The sequence below is a fragment of the Ranitomeya imitator genome, chromosome 3, assembly GCF_032444005.1.
Source record: "Ranitomeya imitator isolate aRanImi1 chromosome 3, aRanImi1.pri, whole genome shotgun sequence".
NCBI classification, from domain to species: domain Eukaryota; kingdom Metazoa; phylum Chordata; class Amphibia; order Anura; family Dendrobatidae; genus Ranitomeya; species Ranitomeya imitator.
The window spans coordinates 178,372,166-178,396,655 of record NC_091284.1 but is presented as its reverse complement, the minus strand read 5'-3'; the positions used below and the strand labels follow the sequence as shown (position 1 = coordinate 178,396,655).

The following is a 24,490-nucleotide window of genomic DNA, read 5'->3' as shown; positions in this document are numbered from 1 at the left end:
TCCATCAGGTTTACAGTACCATGTAAACATATGGAAAACCAAATCTGCTGTGCCCATGGTGCAGAAAATACCGCGCGGGAACGCTGCGTTGTATTTTCCGCAGCATGCCAATTCTTTGTGCGGATTCCGCAGCGTTTTACACCTGTTCCTCAATAGGAATCCACAGGTGAAATCCGCACAAAAAACACTGGAAATCCACGGTAAATCCACAGGTAAAACGCAGTGCCTTTTACCCGCGGATTTTTCAAAAATGATGCTGAAAAATCTCATACGAATCCGCAACGTTGGCACATAGCCTTAGAGTTGGGTTGGAATTAGGGTTGTGGTTAGGGTTAGGGGTGTGTTGGGGTTAGGGTTGTGGTTAGGGGTGTGTTGGGGTTAGGGTTGTGATTAGGGTTACGGCTACAGTTGGGATAAGGGTTAGGGGTGTGTTGGAGGTAGAATTGAGGGGTTTCCACTGTTTAGGCACATCAGGGGGTCTCCAAACGCAACATGGCGCCACCATTGATTCCAGCCAATCTTGTATTCAAAAATTCAAATGGTGCTCCCTCACTTCCGAACCCCGACGTGTGCCCAAACAGTGGTTTACCCCCACATATGGGGTACCAGCATACTCAGGACAAACTGCACAACAATTACTGGGGTCCAATTTCTCCTGTTACCCTTGAGAAAATAAAAAATTGCTTGCTAAAACATCATTTTTGAGGAAAGAAAAATGATTTTTTATTTTCACGGCTCTGCGTTGTAAACGTCTGTGAAGCACTTGGGGGTTCAAAGTGCTCACCACATATCTAGATAAGTTCCTTGGGGGGTCTAGTTTCCAAAATGGGGTCACTTGTGGGGGATTTCTACTGTTTAGGAACACCAGGGGCTCTGCAAACGCAACGTGACGCCCGCAGACCATTCCATCAAAGTCTGCATTTCAAAAGTCACTACTTCCCTTCTGAGCCCCCACGTGTGCCCAAACAGTGGGTTACCTCCACACATGGGGTATCAGCGTACTCAGGAGAAACTGGACAACAACTTTTGTGGTCCAATTTCTCCTGTAACCCTTGGGAAAATAAAAAATTCTGGGCTAAAAAATTATTTTTGAGGAAAGAAAACGTATTTATTATTTTCACGGCTCTGCGTTATAAACTTCTGTAAAGCACTTGGGGGTTGAAAGTGCTCACCACACATCTAGATAAGTTCCTTTGGGGGTCTAGTTTCCAAAATGGGGTCACTTGTGGGGGGTTTCTACTGTTTAGGCACACCAGGGGCTCTGCAAACGCAATGTGACGCCCGCAGACCATTCCATCAAAGTCTGCATTTCAAAAGTCACTACTTCCCTTCTGAGCCCCTACGTGTGCCCAAACAGTGGTTTACCCCCACACATGGGGTATCAGCGTACTCAGGAGAAACTGGACAACAACTTTTGTGGTCCAATTTCTCCTGTAACCCTTGGGAAAATAAAAAATTCTGGGCTAAAAAATTATTTTTGAGGAAAGAAAACGTATTTATTATTTTCACTGCTCTGTGTTATGAACTTCTGTGAAGCACTTGGGGGTTCAAAGTGCTCACCTCACATCTAGATAAGTTCCTTTCGGGGTCTAGTTTCCAAAATGGGGTCACTTGTGTGGGGTTTCTACTGTTTAGCCACATCAGGGGCTCTGCAAACGCAACGTGACGCCCACAGAGCATTCCATCAAAGTCTGCATTTCAAAACGTCACTACTTCACTTCCGAGCCCCAGCATGTGCCTAAACAGTGGTTTACCCCCACATATGGGGTATCAGCGTACTCAGGAGAAACTGGACAACAACTTTTGGGGTCAAATTTCTCCTGTTACCCTTGGGAAAATAAAAAATTGCGGGCTAAAATTCATTTTTGAGAAAATAATTTTTTTTTTTTATTTTCATGGCTCTGCGTTATAAACTTCTGTGAAGCACTTGAGGGTTCAAAGTGCTCACTACACATCTAGATTAGTTCCTTTGGGGGTCTAGTTTCCAAAATGGGGTAATTTGTGGGGGATCTCCAATGTTTAGGCACACAGGGGCTCTCCAAACGCGACATGGTGTCCGCTAATGATTGGAGATAATTTTCCATTTAAAAAGCCAAATGGCGTGCCTTCCCTTCTGAGCCCTGCCATGCGCCCAAACAGTGGTTTACCCCCACATATGGGGTATCTGCATACTCAGGACAAACTGGACAACAACATTTGTGGTCCAATTTCTCCTATTACCATTGGCAAAATAGGAAATTCCAGGCTAAAAAATCATTTTTGAGAAAAGAAAAATTATTTTTTATTTTCATGGCTCTGCATTATAAACTTCTGTGAAGCACCTGGGGGTTTAAAGTGCTCAGTATGCATCTAGATAAGTTCCTTGGGGGGTCTAGTTTCCAAAATGGGGTCATTTGTGGGGGAGCTCCATTGCATAGGCACACAGGGGCTCTCCAAATGCGACATGGTGTCCGCTAACAATTGGAGCTAATTTTCCATTCAAAAAGTTAAAAGGCGCGCCTTCCCTTCCGAGCCCTGCCGTGTGCCCAAACAGTGGTTTACCCCCACATATGAGGTATCGGCGTACTCGGGAGAAATTGCTCAACAAATTTTAGGATCCATTTTATCCTATTGCCCATGTGAAAATGAAAAAATTGAGGCGAAAATAAATTTTTTGTGAAAAAAAAGTACTTTTTCATTTTTACGGATCAATTTGTGAAGCACCTGAGGGTTTAAAGTGCTCACTAGGCATCTAGATAAGTTCCTTGGGGGGTCCAGTTTCCAAAATGGGGTCACTTGTGGGGGAGCTCCAATGTTTAAGCACACAGGGTCTCTCCAAACGCGACATGGTGTCCGCTAACGATGGAGATAATTTTTCATTCAAAAAGTCAAATGGCGCTCCTTCCCTTCCGAGCCTTACCATGTGCCCAAACAGTGGTTTACCCCCACATGTGAAGTATCGGTGTACTCAGGAGAAATTGCCAAACAAATTTTAGGATCCATTTTATCCTGTTGTCCATGTGAAAATGAAAAAATTGAGGCTAAAAGAATTTTTTTGTGAAAAAAAAGTACTTTTTCATTTTTACGGATCAATTTGTGAAGCACCTGGGGGTTTAAAGGGCTCACTATGCATCTAGATAAGTTCCTTGGGGCGTCTAGTTTCCAAAATGGGGTCACTTGTGGGGGAGCTCCAATTTTTAGGCACACGGGGGCTCTCCAAATGTGACATGGTGTCCGCTAAAGAGTGCAGCCAATTTTTCATTCAAAAAGTCAAATGGCGCTCCTTCCCTTCCAAGCCCTGCCGTGCGCCCAAACAGTGGTTTACCCCCACATATGAGGTATCAGCGTACTCAGGACAAATTGGACAACAACGTACGTGGTTCAGTTTCTCCTTTTACCATTGGGAAAATAAAAAAATTGTTGCTGAAAAATCATTTTTGTGACTAAAAAGTTAAATGTTCATTTTTTCCTTCCATGTTGCTTCTGCTGCTGTGAAGCACCTGAAGGGTTAATAAACTTCTTGAATGTGGTTTTGTGCACCTTGAGGGGTGCAGTTTTTAGAATGGTGTCACTTTTGGGTATTTTCAGCCATATAGACCCCTCAAACTGACTTCAAATGTGAGGTGGTCCCTAAAAAAAATGGTTTTGTAAATTTCGTTGTAAAAATGAGAAATCGCTGGTCAAATTTTAACCCTTATAACTTCCTAGCAAAAAAAAATTTTGTTTCCAAAATTGTGCTGATGTAAAGTAGACGTGTGGGAAATGTTATTTATTAACTATTTTGTGTCACATAACTCTCTGGTTTAACAGAATAAAAATTCAAAATGTGAAAATTGCGAAATTTTCAAAATTTTCGCCAAATTTCCGTTTTTATCACAAATAAACACAGAATTTATTGACCTAAATTTACCACTAACATGAAGCCCAATATGTCACGAAAAAACAATCTCAGAACCGCTAGGATCCATTGAAGCGTTCCTGAGTTATTACCTCATGAAGGGACACTGGTCAGAATTGCAAAAAACGGCAAGGTCTTTAAGGTCAAAATAGGCTGGGTCATGAAGGGGTTAAAACTATCAAGAGCCCTGCTGCAGACTTACAGCAGGAGTCTGTGCACGCGTTTCAGAAGGACAGAGAGAGAGTAAGGCTAGGTTCACATTGCGTTAAGTGCAGTCCGTTCAGCGCATACGCTAATGGACTGAGTTAACGCAAGTGCCGAAAAAGATCGCGTTTATGCGATCGCGCTAGCGCAGATGCTCTATCTGTGCTAGTGGTGACAGACCCAAAAACGCTGCAGACTGTGTCCGAGGGTCCGTCACAGAATGACGGCACATCACTAACGCATGCCGATTATAACATGCGTTAGCGATGCGCTACATAATGGCAGTCAATGGGTGCGCTAACGCATCCATTACATAGCGTTAGTGCCGCTATGTAACGGATGCCGTCAGCGGACTGCACTTAACGCAATGTGAACCCAGCCTAAGGAGCGCTGCGGTGAGCTTACCTGCCAGAGCACAGGACCTGAGAAAAGTGACCTCCGGGGGAGTGGACGAAGGCGGAGCCAGACGCCGAGTGACGGCAGTCACTGGTGAACCCGGAGAGTAGTCTGAACGTGCCGAAGTCATGCTGGGAGGTCGATGAAGTGCCAAAAAGGGTGAGACGTAAGCGTGGTCGAGACATAGCTAAAAAGGCAGGGAGCCGAAGATAGCGGTGCAGTACAAACGGGGCAGACAGGAGGGAAGATAGAGTATCAAGCCGAGCGTCAGAGCCAGAAACAGACAATTAGCAGAGTCACAAGGCAAAGCACAGAATGAGAAAAACAGACCGAGTCATACACAAGAAAACAATCGGACCAAACAATATTTAAGCACACCAGGGGGTCAGACACACAGCTAAGACATAAGTTTCACAGACAAGGATCCCCAGATGAAGGTGGGCAAATATAGCCCTCCCCAAACCAAAAGGAGGCTACACAAATTAACCCCGAGAGGACAGTGAAGGAACCCTGTCCACAACCATGACAAAAACGATTGGCAGAGCAAGCGTTCTTGTGTATGAGAGAGTCAGATGAGATAGCTGCAAGCAGAATCATTGTTTAGTCAATAACTATCAAATGGGGAGCTTAAGGCTATGTGCACACGTTCAGGTTTTTTCGCGTTTTTTTCGCGGTAAAAACGCTATAAAAACTCATTAAAAATGCATACATTATGCATCCTATCATTTAGAATGCATTCTGCATGTTTTGTGCACATGATGCATTTCTTTCCGCGAAAAAAAAAAAAAACGCATCGCGGTAAAAAAAAGCAGCATGTTCATTAATTTTGTGGATTTTCTGCGTTTTTCCCCGCTATTCTATGCATTTGGGAAAAAACGCACAAAAAACGCGTCAAAAACGCATGAAAAAACGTGAAAAAAACGCATGCGGATTTCTGGCAAAAATGTCCGTTTTTTGTCAGGAAAATTTCTGCAAGAAAGGTCATGATTAAGGGAGCCTAGTCTCCAGAAACGCATTTGAGATTCTTACCCATATGGTTGTGCTGAAGTCTGTATGCTCCATGTTAAAAGTTTGTTAATAAAGAAAACGCTTTTTTATGGACTCGGTGAAGTTGGACATTCCTTTCTTTTCTAAGAAATCCTGACGTGTGCACATACCCTAAAGAGGATGTCCGGTCTTAAAGATAACCTGTCAGCAGTATTGTGCACAGTAACCTACACACAGTGTCAGGTCAATGCCGTTATACTGATTATAATGATTCTTTGGTTGATGAAATCCATCTTGTGGTTGTTGTTTAATCTTCATTTTCAGTTTTGAGTTAGTGAAATGCTTGTGCTCCGGGGCAGCCTGTGGGGGGGGGTCTTTACGTGGCACTCTGCTTAGGTCTTCATAATGCAGAGTGCTGACATGAGCAGTAGCAGCTCTTGGACCACCTACAGTATTTACACCCATAGCTGATTTTAACATGGATTTTTTTTATACTCAGGAAAACATCAAGCACATTTATTAACTGAACATTAAACATGTGATTATGCTGCAGCGCAGGTGCCATGGTTGGCATCTGCCTGCAGAAGGTGTTGTTTTTCTTGAGTATGTACATATATTCATTATGAAAACTAGGGGGCAGGTCAGTGAGGGATCAGTCCTGTCAGTAGTCTTCAGTGTGAATAGCTAATCAGAGTACCACATGAAGACCCCCCACAGGCCGCCCCAGAGCATGAGCACATCATTAACTCAAAACTGAAAATAATGATTAAACAACAACCACAAGACAGATTTCATCAACAATCATTTTAATTACCGTATTTTCCAGCGTATAAGACGACTGGGCGTATAAGACGACCCCCCAACTTTTCCAGTTAAAATATAAAATCTTCTTAAAAGGGGGTCTTCTTACATGCCATGTGTCGTCTTATAGGGCCGGTGACTAATGTGCCTTGGGGGGGGGGGGGGGTTGGGGGGGTGATCCCGATAACGAAGGGAGGGGGCGTTTCACAGGAAAGTGTGAGTGTAGTATCCCCCTATTACCTCTTTGTAGCAGCGTGGGGTCTCTGTGCTGGGGAGCGGCGGCTGCTCCTCTTTGTGCCGCGTTGGTGCTGTACTGTGCGGCGTATCTTCGTGCAGCGTCAGGGCTCTGTGCTGTGGAGCGGCCTATCTTAGTGCAGAGTCGGGGCTTCTCCGGCATTTCCTCAAAGCCCAGAGGCACCGGCAGCTCCATTGCTGCGATGCGGTGGCCTCCGGGAAAATGGCCGCTGGGGGAGGTGCAGGCTCAAGATTCAGATCTCATCTCCTGAGATCTCGGGACGAGATCTGAATCTGAGCATGCGCCTCCCCCAGCGGCCATTTTCCCGGAGGCCACCGCATCGCAGCAATGGAGTTGCCGGTGCCTCCAGGCTATGAGGAAATGCCGGCGGAGCCCCGACGCTGTATGAAGATACTCCGCTGCCGCCCCACAGCACAGAGCACCCACGGCACGAAGATACGCCGCCCCACAGCACAGCACCCACGCGGCACAAAGAGGAGCAGCCGCCGCCGCTCCCCAGCACAGAGACCCCACGCTGCAGCTACAATGAAGTAATAGGGGAATACTCCACTCACACTTTCCTGTGAGACGCCCCTTCTCCGTCATCAAGACCACTCCCCCCCACCCACCACCCGGCATATAAGACGACCCCCGACTTTTAAGAAGATTTTCAGGGGTTAAAAAGTCATCTTATACGCCGGAAAATACGGTAGTATCATGGTGCCGACCTGACACTTTGTGTAGGCTAGTGTACACAATCCTGCTTACAGGTTCCCTTTAACACCTTAATCCCCAGGAGATTTTTTCGTTTATTTTGCATTTTCGTTTTTGCTCCCCTTCTTCCCAGGGTCATAACTTTTTTACTTTTTGGTCAAAATGGCCATGTGAGGGCTTGCTTTTTGCAGGACGAGCTGTACCTTTGAACGACACCATTGGTTTTAACATATCTTGTACTGGAAACCGGGGAAAAAATTCCAAGTGCCGTGAAATTGCAAAAAAAGTGCAATCCCACAGTTGTTTTTTGGGTGTTTTTTTTTTACCATGTTCACTAAATGCTAAAACTGACCTGCCAATATGATTCTCCAGGTCATTACAGGTTCATAGACACTAAACATGTTTAGGTTCTCTTTTTATCTAAGTAGTGAAAAAAAATTTCAATGTTTGTTTTAAAAAAAAAAAAAAAATTGTGTCATCTTCCGATACCCGTAGCGCCTTCATTTTTCGTGACCTCTGATTGTCTGAGGTCTCATTTTTTGTGTGCCGAACTGATGTTTTCAATGTTACCATTTTGGTGCAGATACGATCTTTTCAGCGCCCGTTATTGCATTTTAATGAAATGTTGCGACGAGCAGAAAAATTTAATTCTGGCGTTTTGACTTTTCTTTCTTGCCATTTAGCGATCGGGTTAATTCCGGCTGTGACAATCATAGAGGTCTGCTGGAGACCTCTGGTTGTCATGCTAACCCATCGGTGACCCGCGATCAAGTGACGGGTCACCGATGGGTGAGATATCCAGCGTGCTTGCTGGAAGCGCAAGTTAAATGCCGCTGTCAGAAACTGACAGAGGTATTTAACGGGTAAGCAGCCATGTGTGGATTACAATTTCACTCGCGGCTGTTGCAGGCACATGTCAGCTGTATAGATAGGCTGACATGTGCCCAGAAAGGTTCGGGCTCCGGCAGGGAATCCGACATCAGCACACATTTACGCCCAAAGTCGGAAAGGGGTTAAGCTACAAGTCTGCAGTACCCTAAATGTTTGGATTTCTTTTTCCTTTAATAATAAAGACCTCCATTTAAAAACTGTATTTTGAGTTTACTTGTGTTATCTTGGTCTAATATTTAACTTTGTTAGGTGATCTGAAACATTTAAGTGTGACAAACAAGCAAAAGAATAGGAAATCAGGAAGGGGGCAAACACTTTTTCACCCAACTGTATAAAATGTTAAATATGGAAAAACATAGACTTTCTTTGTTATTGATGTATGAACAGCTCCATAAAATAATACGTACTGTTATCTAGCAACAGATTATGAAAAAGAACATAGATACCAAAGGAGCATGTTTAAATGAGGTACAAGCTAGAGCTCACAAGCAAAGGCGATGTGCAATGGCAGCAAGCTCCACTAGAGGGCTCTAAAGCATTAAATAGTCATGAAAATTGATTTAGCAGGAATTTAGCAGAGAAGTTTAACTGAGAAAATACACCATCAAAATGGAACCAGATCCTCATTAAAACATTTGATTGAGATAATGAGAAACAAGGTCTGTAGATATGTGTTCATTTAATTTTAATCAACATCCTCAATGTTCAACCAGGCCTTCTATTGATCACTCTGAGGTCAGAAGAGCAGAAGGATCTTCTGTGGATGAATTTTCCTGGTATTGCTTCATGTTTCTTAAGGATAATTAGAGAGACTAGCAGATTTCACCAGTCACCTTTAGGAACATTCTGCTACTTTTATATTACCAATTACTTCTATAATTATTTTAGAGAAATTGTACCTCTCTGGCTGCTCTCTCCCCAGCTTGAACTGCTCCTTCCATGTACCCGCTCCACTGAGTAGCAGTTTCTGTTCCAGCAAAGTAAAGACTGCCAACGGGCTGCCGAATGACACTTTAGAAAGAGGAGAAACTTTAAAGCATACTTAAAGGGAATCTGTCACTACTTTTTTGCTACCTCATCAAAGAGCAATATAATGTAGGAAAAGAGACCTTGATTCCAGTGATGAATCACTTAGATTACTGGGTGCAGCAGTTGTGACACAAGTAGAGTTCTTAGATGCAGCATGAAGCAGAGCTGAGAAAGATAACCCCACCCACATCACAGCTTACTATGTCCATTGTATACTGTCAATGAGCTGCTTATCAGAGGAGAGGGCATGGTCGGACCAGGGATCACGTGAACAGTAGTCTGGGCAGAGATCAGTGATTATCTCTTGGTGGTAAAACCTTTATTTTATGGAACAAACAGCACACAGCCTAATAAGTGACACATCCCTGAAATCTGTGTCTCAACCCCAAACTCATGCTGTCCTCAGATTACATAGTAAAAACCTATTAACAAATTCTCTCTAATATATGAATTACATAAAATGCCATTTTATACAGTCAAACTATTGTGCATGAGAACCTTTATGATAGTAAATTTGCAACTAACAAAAGATTGCAGAAATTAAATATTTTCTGAACCCTGACATCCCTCACCCCCTCAAATCTCAACTAGACATTTTATGAAGAACAAAATGTCGTTCTTAAAGCAGAGTTCCACTACATCGATACAGAAGAATATATTTAGGATCGTTAATATCAGTTTGGCAGGGGTTAAATAGCCTGCACCACAACCGATAAGCTATTACTAGCTCCAGCAGCAGCCATATATAAACAAAGTAAGGGGCGGTAATAATGCTTTGTCTGCAGCCAGGTACTGCAGATTAGCTGTGAGTTGGACGATGCAGATCAGCTCTACGCCCAGCGCCCACACTGGTCATCAGTTTCCATACGCACTGCTGTACCATCACACTGTTTGGTGGCCGCACCCAAGTACTGCAGATCAGCTCCTTTTCATTTGAATCGGCACGCAATGGAGCAGCAGTATTCTGCTCTGTACTCATTACCCAGTGACAGTGAGCGTGCCGGATGAATAGGTCATCAATATTAATATTCTAGTAGTGGACATCCCCTTTAAAAATACAACATATACAAACTCATATACACATACAACCTCATACAGCCATAAAACTATTATAAGGATTTCATATACAATAAGAGGATACAGTATACGTGCATATACAACGAACATTCAAATAATATTCCGTGTTGTCACTAAAGAATGCAACAAGATACACAGCAGAAACATTCCTGCGAACAGAAAAAGTTTACTCTTCAATGGGTGCTGCCCAATGTTCCCAGTGCTATATGTTAATGATGTAGATCTAATATAAATAACTTTACTTTGCAGCTGGACAGTAACAAGTGAGAGAGATATAGCAACAGATCATTATTAGCCGACACAAGCAGTTTAATGGCATCCAGCATTTTGTTGATAGACTTGCAAGATGAGGAGATTGCTTTCTTGCTTTTCTCTGTGAGCTAAAAAAGTTAATGTCAAGCAGGTATTCGCCTCTCTGTGCTTTATCGTCAACTGGAGAAGTCATTGCATCGGGTATCAATGGGTATCAAAGACAAAGCATGTGGAGGGGAAAACTTGTGAGAATGCAGGATATAAGTCACATAATAGCCATAAATACTGTTATTCTTCATGTAGATACACAGGAAATCTTATTCTGAATAGTTACATGAAGGCATAGTTACCCTTTAAGCTTTTTAACAGATTTATTAAGGTATTGTTACCAAATTGACTGATATTTCAAACTGTCCATAACACCTTCATACTGTGTAAATCCCCAGTTTCAGCTGCTAAAAAAACAGCCCCAAAGCATAATACTTTCTCCACCATGCTTTACTGTGGGTGTGGTGTTCATGTGGTAAAGCAAAGTGTTGGCTTTGCGCTAAACATACCTTTTGGAATTATGGGCATAAAGCCCAACCTTGGTCTCATCAGACCATACAACATTTTCCCACATGCTTTTGGCTGACTTCATGTAGGTTTTGGCAAAACATAGCAGGCTTTGATGTTTTTCTTTGTATGAAAAGGATTCCATCTTGCCACCCTAACCCACAGGCCATACGTGAAGAATACTTAAGATTTTCATCATATGCTGTACACAACCAGTATTTTAAAAATAAATTCCTGCAGCTTCTTTCATGTTGCTGTAGCTTCTCAGACCAATTTTCTTGTCTTTTTCTCATCAAATTTTTTATGGTCCAGTTCTAGGTAATGTAAGTATTGTGACAATTGTAAGCCTCTTCTTGATGACAGCCTGCACAGTGTTCCATGGTATACAGTGCCTTGCGAAAGTATTCGCCCCCTAGAACTTTTCAAACTTTTCCCACTTTTCATGCTTCAAACATAAAGATACCAAATGTAAATTTTTGGTGAAGAATAAACAAGTGGAACACAATTGTGAAGTTGAATGAAATTTATTGGTTATTTTAAATTTTTGTGGAAATTCAAAAACTGAAAAGTGGGGCATGCAATATTTTTCGGCCCATTTTCTTACAGTGCAGCAAACTCACTCCAGAAGTTCATTGTGGATCTCTGAATGATCCAATGTTGTCCTAAATGCCTAGTGATGATAAATATAATCCACCTGTGTGTAATCAAGTCTCTGTATAAATGCCCCTGCTCTGTGATAGTCTCAAGATTGTTTGAAGCACAGAGAACATCATGAAGGAACACAACAGGCAGGTCTGTGATACCGTTGTGGAGAAGTTTAAAGCCAGATTTGGATACAAAATGATTTCCAAAACTTTTAACATCCCAAGGAGCACTGTGCAAGAGATCATATTGAAATGGAAGGAGTATCATACCACTGCAAATCTACCAAGACCCGGCCGTCCCTCTAAACTTTCATGTCAAACAAGGAGAAGACTGATCAGAGATGCAGCCAAGAGGCCCCTGATCACTCTGGATGAACTGCAGAGATCTACAGCTGAGGTGGGACAGTCTGTCCATAGGACAACAATCAGTCGTACACTGCCCAAATCTGGCCTTTATGGGAGAGTGGGAAGAAGAAAGCCATTTCTCAAAGATATCCATAAAAAGTGTTGTTTAAAGTTTGCAACAAGCCACCTTGAGACAGACCAAACATGTGGAAGAAGGTGCTCTGGTCAGATGAAACCAAAATTGAACTTTTTGGCAACAATCTAATAACCATGTATAAGTATATAAGGGGACAATACAAATATCTCGCTGAGGATCTGTTTATAGCAAGGAAGGTGACGGGCACAAGGCGGCATTCTTTGCGTCTGGAGGAGAGAAGGTTTTTCCACCAACATAGAAGAGGATTCTTTACTGTTAGGGCAGTGAGAATCTGGAATTGCTTGCCTGAGGAGGTGGTGATGGCGAACTCAGTCGAGGGGTTCAAGAGAGGCCTGGGTGTCTTCCTGGAGCAGAACAATATTGTATCATACAATTATTAGGTTCTGTAGAAGGACGTAGATCTGGGGATTTATTATGATGGAATATAGGCTGAACTGGATGGACAAATGTCTTTTTTCGGCCTTACTAACTATGTTACTATGTAATGCCAAACGATATGCTTGGTGTAAAGGCAACACAGCTCATCAACCTGAACACACCATCCCCACTGTCAAACATGATGGTGGCAGCATCATGGTTTGGGCCTGCTTATCTTCAGCAGGGACAGGGAAGATGGTTAAAATTGATGGGAAGATGGATGAAGCCAAATACAGGACCATTCTTGAAGAAAACCTATTGGAGTCTGCAAAAGACCTGAGAATCTGTGGAAAGAGCTGGAAACTGCTGTTCACAAACTATCTCCATCAAACCTCACTGAGCTCGAGCTGTTTGCCAAGGAAGAATGGGCAAGAATTTCAGTTTCTCGATGTACAAAACTGATAGAGACATACCCCAAGCTATAGTCCGGTTCACTATGTATTGATTTAGGCCTTCGCCGGATTTTTTTGGAGAGTCTGAAAACTATACATTTTTGGAAAGGTTATAGTATAAGCAATACGAAAAACAATGTTTCCATTTGCCCCGAGTCCCACGTGACCGCCATATTGGATTTGACAAAATGGCTGACGTAAAACCAATTTTCGTTAATATCTCAGCTTATAAATAACATAAAAATAAAATTTGACAGCTAAACATACATTTTAGGGCTAAGAAATGCAATATTACTAGTTGCAGATGTGTTTTAGATATTTACTACAGCAGTTTTTTATAATTAATTAGTATTGACATAATAATACATAATGACAGGAATCACATGTTTTTTTTTTCTTTTATTACAGGAGTTGAACATGACAGACAAACCACAAGCTACTGAAGTCACTTGTGAAGGTGAGGCACCTATCAACTGGAAGCTATGTATGCTCTGTCAGTCTTCCAATGGCAATGAGAAGTTGGTGCAAAATCCTCGGATACAGTCTTACCAGCGCGTTTTGGACATAGTAGCAGAGAGGGCAAGTTTACAAGATGGCAACTATGTTGATATCCATCGACGGATTAGCAACAGGAAAGACACAATCGCTACACATCAGGCAGTCTACCATCGAAGTTGTTACACAAATGCAATTAACAACGACCAAATACAACGAGCCCGGGACCGTTATGCACATGCATTAGCTACTGGTAGCCACATTACCAAGAAACGAGGATTAAAAAGAGGACGTGCTGAAATGGACGAATCAGGTTCATTAACATCTGACTCTTCATCACCATTCACGAGGTCACATACATGGCCACTGGATAAGGAAAAATGTTTCTTTTGTCAGAACGATGAGAATGAGAAGCTTTATAATGTGAGGACAGTCAACGCAGCGAAATCGTTGAAACAAGCTATTGAAACATCAGATAATTTAACACTGAAAACAAGACTGAACACATGCATTGCACCAGGGGATGCACATTCTATTGACGTCCGGTACCACAAAAGCTGTTGGACAAAGCATGTTTTTCATGGACAACGAGAACGTAGTACCAACAGAACAGACCACAAAGAACCCTTATTACAACGTGCAAGTCTGCTAGAGTTGATAAACCTAGTGGATATGCAAACACAGAACCAATCATATCTATCTATACAAGATATCGAAACCACTTATTTGAATATGCTTGGTATAGAAGGCGTGGAAAATCACAAACCTACATTCACTAGAAAGTGGCTCAAAGAAATTATAATGAATGCCTTGCCACATCTGAAATCCTGTCTTTCAAAAAACAGAAGGGAATCAGCAGTTCTTTATTCACCAGAAGCCTGTGAGGAAATCATGGTTAATTCTGCAATGGAATGTCGTAGTGATGATGCAGACAACATGCAGACAATCTACAAAGCAGCACAGTTAATTAGGAAAAGCATTGCTAATTTTACAACGGAAGTCAATGATAAAAACACCATAACGGTCACTAGTGACATAAACGACGTTCCAGCAGAATTATATTCCGCTATCCGTTGGATCATAACAGGGTCGATTGACAGCCTTGAAACTCAAAGAAGGACCAAAATTGTTGACCGAGCAGCACTCACTATGAGTCAGAACATCATGTATGAATTCAAATCACGAAGAAGCAGACACACTGTTGATCTACCAAGCTGTCTTGGCAACACAACGAAACCCACCGGATGCAAGGATGGTTTTCTTCTCCCCTGATACCGATGTACTGGTGTTGGTCATAGCTAACTATGACCTCATGCTGAAGAATACATCGATTTCAATGGTCTCTGGGATGATCGAGATAGAGCCAATAAGGAGAGTCATAGGGGCAGACAGAGCAAAGGCTTTGACAGCCTTCCATGCATTCACTGGTGCTGACACAACTGGAAGGTTCTCTCGAATTGGCAAAGCAATCTGGCTGCAAGCTTACATGAACGCAACACCAGATGTAATCAGTTCTCTGCAGATGCTTTCGACTGAAAAAGAAGTGAGCAAAACTATGTTGTCAACTCTTGCTACCTTCGTATGTTTTGCTTACTCTCCAAAAGGCATTTTTATTAAGAATATTCCCGAACTGCGATGGCATCTATTTTGCAAGCATATGGCAGAAAGTGACAGGTTACCTCCTACACTCGGAGCTCTAAAACAACATGTCCTCAGAGTCCATATCCAAGCCAGAGTGTGGGGACAAGCTAACATTGCTTTGCAGGATTCTCAGCTGGATCCCGAGAAGAATGGCTATCACAAAGGGTTGGATGGACAGTTGAAACCAACCATGACAGATGTTCTTCCAGCTCCAAAAGCAATAATCGAGATGATTAGTTGTCAATGCAAACATGACTGTTCTTCTTCAAGGTGTTCGTGCCGAAAAAATAACTTATCCTGTACCGATCTTTGTCAGTGTGACAGCGAGTGTATGAATGACGAGGACACTCAGACCAAATATGAAACTGATGATGACAGTGATGGTGGCGATATGTAAAGACACTCTGGTTGTTCAAAAGTTAAAAACATTAACTCTCTGCTTTTCGAGTTCGAAAATTTGTTCAAATATAAACCGATACAATTTGTAGTCGTATATAGAGTATTTATTTGGATACCACTGCATTTCTTAGTACTCAAAATGTATGTTTAGCTGTCAAAATTTAAGTTTTACGTTACTTACAAGCTGAGATATTAACAAAAATCGATGTAAATCAGCCATTTTGTAAAATCCAAGATGGCGGCCACTTAGGACTCGGGGCAAATGGAAACATTGTTTTTCTTATTGCTTATACCATAGCCTTTCCAAAAATGTACATATTTGAAACTCTCCAGAAAATTCCGGCGAAATTACATAGTGAACCGGGCTATACTTGCAGCTGTAATCGCAGCAAAAAGTGGCGCAACAAAGTATTAAGTTAAAGGGGCCGAATAAAATTGCACGCTCCACTTTTCAGTTTTTGAATTTCCACAAAAATTTAAAATAACCAATAAATTTCGTTCAACTTCACAATTGTGTTCCACTTTACAAATTTACATTTGGTATCTTTATGTTTGAAGCATGATATGTGGGAAAAGGTTGAAAAGTTCCAGGGGGCCTGAATACTTTCGCAAGGCACTATATCTACTGCCTTTGAATTTTTTTGAACTCTTCTCCTGATAACTTTCAAGAATGAGATCCCTGTGTTACAGTATAAACCAGGGGTCCCCAAACTACGGCCCGCGGGCCGCATCCGGCCCCCGGAGGCCTTTCACCCGGCCCCCCGCCGCAGTTCACATGTTCTTCTCGCTTCTGAGCACCCGGCGCTATGCAGAAGCGAGAGTTCCTCCAGACCTAGATGAGCACGTGACGAGGAACTCTCGCTTCTGCATAGCGCCGGGCGCTCAGAAGCGAGAGGAACATGTGAATTGCGGCGGGGGCCGGGTAAAAGGGATTTTCACAGTTTTTTTTATAGTCCGGCCCTCCAACGGTCTGAGGGACAGTGGACTGGCCCCCTGTGTAAAAAGTTTGGGGAACCCTGGTATAAGCTGTTAATGGACTGTTGCTGAAAAATGCAGCTAAGAAAATCAGGAAAATCCCACTAGAACAGCTGATACAACTGGCTGGAATTTTTACCTCAACCCAGCCTTAGACTGTTCTACATTTTTACAACAGTTGACATAGAGGGAACATTTCTTAAAGGCATTGGTCACATTATCCATACCTTGAACACATGTGGAAAAAATCATTGCCAGCAACATACCAATGTATACTGAAGTTTTCGACCATTTTCCTTCTCTGCGATGCTACGCAACATTGTTAGATTTCTTGTCTTGACCAAATGCTGCCACCATCCATGAAGCGGACACAGATGGAGGGGAATGTGAGCATTCATGGCCGATATAGCAAATGTATACTGCAAACCGGATTTTACACGTTTGGGGGAAGGAGGCACAATTCGCTTTATCTGCTTAGGGCTCCAAAATTACTTGACCCGTCCTTGACAGACACCAGACTGATGTGATCAGGCTGTAACAGAATATGGCAGCCATTACAGATCCTCTCATTTCATAGGTCATGGGTCTACACACAGCAGCTCATTGAGTCCCAGGGCCCTGATGTCAGTCTTCTCAGCACAATTCCATTCACATATGTAAAACTCTTTCTCCTGTTTTACCGTCTTGCCCACCTTACCTTCCATATTGTGTCATGACTCCTGGTGGGAAGTAGGCGGTGTAGCAGCCTCCAGAATATTGTTCCTCACACCAGTTCTTCTCCTCGTAATGTACAGGCTATGCAATAATGAAAATAGTAATTTAGTACACAGTAGGCATATAACAATCATAAATATACTGTAACTAAAAAAGAATAGCCATTGAAAAATTATACTCAAAGGTGCGAGTGGGAATAAGACCAGAGCAAAACTGGGCTCCTTATGACTTTGTGACATGTCCTTCTTAATGGGGCTGACGCATGAGGACAAATCCTGTTAGGATATGCTATTAGGACATCGTGGAGGATTGGGGTCCCACAATCTGAAACCCCTTTTATCGTGTGCAGAATTCAACTGTTCATGTATTACATGGATTATTATTAGCATATTCATCTGAATGGCTGCCAAGTAATAATTATTTTGGCAAAGCTGCAAAGCTATTCAAATCTGGAAGGAGCTGTCTTCTGATGTGTTTAGATAAAAATTAAAACAATGGTTACGCTTTATCTGATAAATCTAGAGAACACATAAAAATAAGCAACTTTGTAATATACCTTATCAGAACAATGTGTTTCTCTGCCAAAATTGATCAGTTATTATCAAAATTCTCAAAAATCTGTATTCAATGAAGACAGACTTTCCTTTTACTTAGATAGGAGATGGAGGCTACTACCGATACAATTCTATGTAGATCGGATGGGGGAGGAGCTCAGTGTAAAGCTCCTCCCTCCTGTCAGGTAATTCATGCTGCCCAATCCACGGGCAGCACGTATCAGGCATCGGCTATACTATCTCAGCTGGGTGCATTTGACATAAAACATTAACTATGCAGAGATTCAGCCTATTAGGAAATCAAACATTCACTTTGAAGAAGAATCGCAACAGAAATATTATACAATGATATTGTAGCAAGTAAAGATAACTTACATGTAATGCTTTGTCAGTGCCTATTACTTTGGCATAGTACTCAGAAATTCTTTTCTTTCTATGTACAGGAAAACAAATACATCAAAACTAAGAAAATGTAAGAAACACATCCAGGGCAGGTATTCTGGAGTTAAAAGCATTGAAAAGTCGCAACATTTTGGCGTAAACTTTTGTGACTCTCGGCGTTCTCACACCATTTTTGACAAAGTGGGCGAGCTGGATAGGAAGGAGGCGTGATAACCGCTGCTGAACCATTTTTCTCCAGCCGGGACTGGAGTAGGATTTTTGGCGAGGCGCACACAGAGGCACATACCACTCATCTGATGCTTCTAAGCTGGAATCATCTGACTCCAGCACACTTCTTCATCAAGGCTTGATAAATAAGGGCCCAAATCTTAGAAGATGCCTTTCAGTTTTTAGACCATTTAAGTGAAGAATTTACCATGGTTTGTAATGAAACCTCCATATAAAAATTGATTTTTCGAAAAAAATGCGCTAAAATACATTCATATTCTCACAAACTGATGCGCTAGATCTTATTTTGAAAATATAACAGACAATCAAATCAGGAAACATAAATCTTGTGTCTTTGTCTTTTCTTTAAACATTAATTTCCATAGCTTAAAGGGGATTTTTATCAGGTTTTTGCTGACCCATCTGAGAGCAGGATAATGTAGTGTTAGAGACCCTCATTCCAGCCATGTATTCCTTATTGGGTTGCTTGCTGCAATTTTGATAAAATCACTGTTTAAAGGGAACCTGTCACCTGAATTTGGTGTGACTGGTTTTGGGTCATATGGGCGGAGTTTTCAGGTGTTTGATTCACCCTTTCCTTACCCACTGGCTGCATGCTGGCCAAAATATTGGATTGAAGTTCATTCTCTGTCCTCAGTAGTACACGCCTGCGCAAGACAAGATTGCTTTGCGCAGGCGTGTACTACGGAGGACAGAGAATGAACTTCAATCCAATATTGCAGCCAGCATGCAGCCAGCGGGTAAGGAAAGGGTGAATCAAACACCCGAAAACTCTGCCCATGTGACCAGGGCCGGCGTCAGCACCCGGCGTACCTGGGCAAGTGCCGGGGCCCTGGCGAGACAGGGGGGCCCATTCAGGTCCGAAGTTAGGGGCAGGCAGCTGCCTAGAGCCCCCGCTTCCCCAGGGGCCCTCAGGTAGCGGCACATCACGCAGCCGCTAAGGGGCCTCTGTGAGGCAGGGGGGCCCGCCTGTCGCCAGCGCCAACTCCCCCGTTGCTGCATTGAACTATACCGGCGTCTGCCGGTAAAGTTCAAAGCAAATGATGGAGGAGAGAGAGCGTCACCTGATGCTCCCTCTCCCATCATTCCCCGCTCTGCCTCTGACACTGCCGCTGCTGGTGCGCGATGACATCATTGCGCACTCGCTGTGTGTCAGGCAGTGCAGCAGCAGCCGCCGAGACCGGAGCAGGGAGCAGCCGGGCACGTTGTGAGGTGAGAAGTGTTTTTTTTTTGTAACTATAACAGTGAATACTGGACTATGGGGCCATTCTTGAGGGAAGGGGGGCTGTGCTGTATACTACATGTCTGTGCTACATACTACATGGGACGTGTTATATACTACATGGGCTGTGCTATATACTATATGGGCTGTTATATGCTACGTGGGCTGTGCTATATACTGCAGGGCTGTTCTATATACTACATGGTCCGTGTTATATACTATGTGGCTGTGTTATATACTATATCGGTTGTTATATGCTACGTGGGCTATGCTATATACTACATGGGCCGTGTTATATACTATGTGGCTGTGCTTTACACTATATGGGCTGTTATATACTATGTGGGCTGTGCTATATACTACGTGACTGTGTTATATACTACGTGGGCTGTGTTATATACTACATGGCTGTGTTATATGCAATCATGAATTGTGGTATGTGTTAAAGGGGGGGCCCACTGAGACTCTTTCGCCCGGGGCCCTCAAAAACCTGGAGCCGGCCCTGCATGTGACCCAAAACCAGTCCCGCCAAATTCAGGTGACAGGTTCCCTTTAACCTGCTGCAGATCTACCTGGTCCCTAAATGCTGAACTCTGTATAACCCCACCTATACCACTGATAGGCAGCTTTATATGTACACTGTGCATAGCCAGAAATCTGACAGTCAGCAGTGCACAGCAAGGACAGATGGAGCTAATGCATATCAAGGACTACATTGCTCCAGGCTTACTAGTCCTCTCAGAATCTCCGGCTGATACAGCCCAGTAACTTACAAACTGCAGAAATTAGGGTCTCTGTCCCTACATCATGCTGAACTCTGATTACATAGAAAGATCTGATCACAGCTTCCTTTTAATCCCTTCATGACCTTGAAATTTTCTGATTTTGTGCTTTTGTTTTTTCCTCCCCTTCTTCAAAGAGCCATAACATTTTTATTTTTCCCTCAATATTGATGTATGAGAGCTTGTTTTTTGCGGGATGAGTTGACCTTTTGAATGACACCATTGATTTTACTGTCAACTGTACTGGAAAATGGGAAAAAAAATTCCAAATGTGGTGAAATTGCAAAAAAAAGAGCAATTCCACAATTGTTTTTTGGGTTTTCTATTTACCATGTTCACTATATGGTAAAGCAGACTTCTCATTATGATTCCACAGGTCAGTATGAGTACGCAGATACCAAGCATGTATAGGTTCTTTTTTATTTATGTGGGGAGAAAAGATGACATTTGTAAGAAAAACATTTTTTGCTTATATCAACATTTTCCGACACTCGTAGCATTTTTTTTGGGGGGGGGGATCTAGGTAAGGGATTATTTTTTGCGGCATGAGCTGACGTTTATATTGATACCATTTTGGGGTAGATACGATGATTTGCAATGTTGCGGCGACCAAAAACACCCCGTAATTCTATCATTCTGATGCTTTTTCTTGTTACACCATTTACCAACCGGATTGCTTTTATATTTTGATAGATCAGACATTATGAAAGGGGCAATACCAAATATGTGTATTTTTATTTTTTTTAATTGTTTTATTTCCGACAGGACAAAAGGATTTGAACTTTTGTGGTTTTTGTTTTCTTATACTTTAAAAACTTTTTTTTTTTAAAGTTTTATTGATTTTAATAGTTTCCTTAGAAGACTTGAAGCTGCGATCTTCCAATTGACTACGATATATACAGCATTGCCTCAGCAAAAATCACAATCTCCTATGAACGCTGGCCATGAGCTGACGTTCACAGGTGTTTTACAATGTCATAAACGGTGTCTTCTGCAAAACCCTGGCTGTCATGGCAAACCATTGGCGCCCAGCAATCATGTGACAGGGGCGCCGATGGGTGGCATTTGTGACACTGTTCCGGCCGGCGCATGTCAAGTCATTGATTGACAGAAGGATTTAGCAAGTTAACAGCTGAACCCGCAGCTGTTAAAGGCACTTGATGGCTGATTAAATCACCCGTGAAGATGCGGGCTCAGCATCAGAGCTCTGATCAAAGGTAAGGATGGGACCTTTGAAGTTCCAGTAAAGCAAAGGTCATGAAGGGGTTAAAGTTGGCTCAACAGATACAAAAACAAAGTTGGTAAGGGTGTTAAAGGGAATCTGTCAGCAAGTTTTTTGTTATGACACTTAAGAGCAGGATAACGTAGTGGGAAAACCTAGATTCCAACAATGTGTCACTTACTGGGCTTTGTGTTGCTGTTTCAATAAAATCAGTGTTTTATCAGCAGAAGATTATCACTACAGGACTAGTTGTTTTGTGCTTCCTAGTCAACTGCTGTATGCAACCTCACCCACAGCACTGATTAGGAGCTTTCTGTTAATGTACAGTGCACACAAAAAGCTGCCAATCACTGGTGTGGGGATGGTTATACTGCGCTCAGCATTCTGAGCACTGCTAGATATGCTGATGAGAAAACAGTGAATTTATGAAAATGACAACATGCAGTCCAGCAAGTGACACATCGCTGTAATTAGGTTCTCTGTCCCTACACTATGTTGCTGTCAGTTTTCTTAGTAAAAAACAGCTGACAGTTTCCCTTTAACACAACAGAAAAGCATCAGTTTTTCTTGTAAATCATGTGAATAAAAGTTTTGATACTCTTTTATTACATTAAAATGGAACAAAAGAATTTTAATCTTCAAGAAATGTGGATGTGCAAAGTTCTTCACTAAATTAAAGTGTACTCATAGTTCTGAGTATGCTGAGTAAAGGGTAAGGGTGCTTTCATATTGTGTTGTATGTCCCCATCAGGGCATACATCCGAAATCACCCACAAAATGGTGTCTGGATGTATGGGCTGACAGGGCCATAGACTGCAACGGTGTCAGTAGAGCGAACGTGTGCTCTGACGTGTACGTTTTTCTGTAGTGTATGCATACAAAAGGCGGACCCTCAGATGTATGCCCTCAAGGGGAACCACGATGCAATGTGAAAACACCCCAAGTAATCGTCATATACTATATTGATGTCTCTCAACTTTAGGATTTCTTTGGGAAGCAGGTTTACCAGCCGTCCATAAATTTCAGGACAGTCGGTAAAAAAAATGTAACGCGTCCGAGATTTCTTTGAAGCTGAAAAAACATTTTGACTATAATTATCATCATTTTATAGTTCACAGTGAATGCAGCTCATGTGGCCCTTACTTCATCCTTTGGGCTCACTCAGTGGTCCTCCACAGCCACCCACACAGACGGACATACACTAGACCTCATCTTCACCCGCCTCTGTTCCTTATCTAATCTCACAACCTCTCCCTTCCCCCTATCTGACCACCATCTACTAACCTTCTCATCCTTGTCCTCTTCACCCACCCTCCATGTCCAGCTATTACCACATCCTTGCGGAAACCTTACAGACCTAGACATTCACAGACTCTCAGACTCTCTTATACCGCTGTCCTCCTTACCTTCACTCCACGACACGGACAGCGCCACCACTTTCTATAACACCACCCTCACATCAGCCATAGACTCAGTCGCCCCTCTCATGCATGGCAAAGTGCGACAAATCAATAGACAATCCTGGCATAACAATCTCACCTAAAAACTTCGACTAGCATCCAGGGTTGTGGAGTGGCGGTGGAAGAAAACACGCCTGCCAGATGACTTCACTGCTTTCAAACAAGCTACACTTGCCTTCAAATTAGCCCTCACCTCTGCTAAACAGACCTATTTCACTAACCTTGTATCTTCATTATCCTACAACCAAGAACAACCGTTCAGCACATTTAACTCTCTCCTCCGCCCACCATTGCCACCTCCAACTCCTCTCATCTCTTCCGAGGACTTTGCCACCTACTTCAAAAACAAGATCGACCAAACAAGGCAAACCTTTACTGTTCCACCACCCCAACCACTCCATATACCAAACCTCTGCCCTTCCCTAATAACCTCCCTCTCCAACATCACTGAAGGAGAGCTTACTCACCTCCTTTCCAAATCACACCTCACCACCTGTGCACTTGACCCCATTTCTTCCCACCTGCTCCCAAACCTCACTAACACGCTTATTCCAGCCTTAACCCATCTCTTCAACCCATCGCTATCTTCTGGTACCCTCCCCTCGGCCTTCAAACATGCCACCATCACACCCATCCTCAAAAAAACTAACCTTGACCCAACTGCTATGCTCAGCTAAGGCCTCATATCACTGCTCCCGTTTGCTTCAAAACTCCTTGAGCAGCATGTCCATGCTCAATTTTCCTCCCACCTCTCATCTAACTCTCTCCTTGACAACCTCCAATCTGGCTTCTGCCCCCACCACTCCACCAAAACTGCCCTGACAAAAATTGTTAATGACTTACTCACAGCCAAAGCTAACAGACAGTTCTCCATCCTCCTCCTACTTGACCTGTCCTCTGCCTTTGACACAGTCGACCACTGCCTACTGCTACATATTCTTTTTCCCTTGGCATCAAAGACCTTGCCCTGTCCTGGACTGCCTCATACCTTTCCGACCACAAATTTAGCATTTCCCACTCCCACACTACCTCCTCATCCCGCCCTCTCTCTGTTGGCGTCCATCAAGGCTCTGTCCTAGGGCCCCTACTTTTTTCCATCTATACCCTTGGCCTAGGACAACTCATAAAGTCCCATGGCTTCCAGTATAACCTGTATGCGGACGACACTCAGATCTACCTCTCTGGCCCAGATGTCACCTCTCTGCTGTCCAGAATCTTGGAGTGTCTGTCAGCCATATCCTCCTTCACCTCTCACTTCCTAAAACTCAATGTAGACAAAACCGAACTCACAATTTTTCCCCCATCTCGCGTATCCCCCCTACCTGATCTATCTATTACGGTAATCGGCATCAAGCTCTCTCCCGCACCTGAAATCCGCTACCTCAGGGTAACTCTCGACTCTGCTGTGTCCTTCAAACCGCAC

General features: G+C 42.9%; 1 protein-coding gene across 1 annotated transcript in view; it reads right to left on the bottom strand.

Moving 5' to 3' along the window:
* The window catches only part of LOC138673067 (amine oxidase [flavin-containing] A-like), a 141,793-nt gene that overhangs the window by 35,868 nt on the left and 81,435 nt on the right, over positions 1–24,490 (bottom strand). Inside the window, exons 11-13 of the mRNA XM_069761648.1 lie at positions 18,127–18,184; positions 17,181–17,278; positions 9,005–9,116 (exon numbers count right to left, since the gene is read on the bottom strand). Of these exons, the coding sequence (XP_069617749.1) occupies positions 9,005–9,116; positions 17,181–17,278; positions 18,127–18,184 (268 nt within the window). The remainder of the gene's footprint in view (positions 1–9,004; positions 9,117–17,180; positions 17,279–18,126; positions 18,185–24,490) is intronic.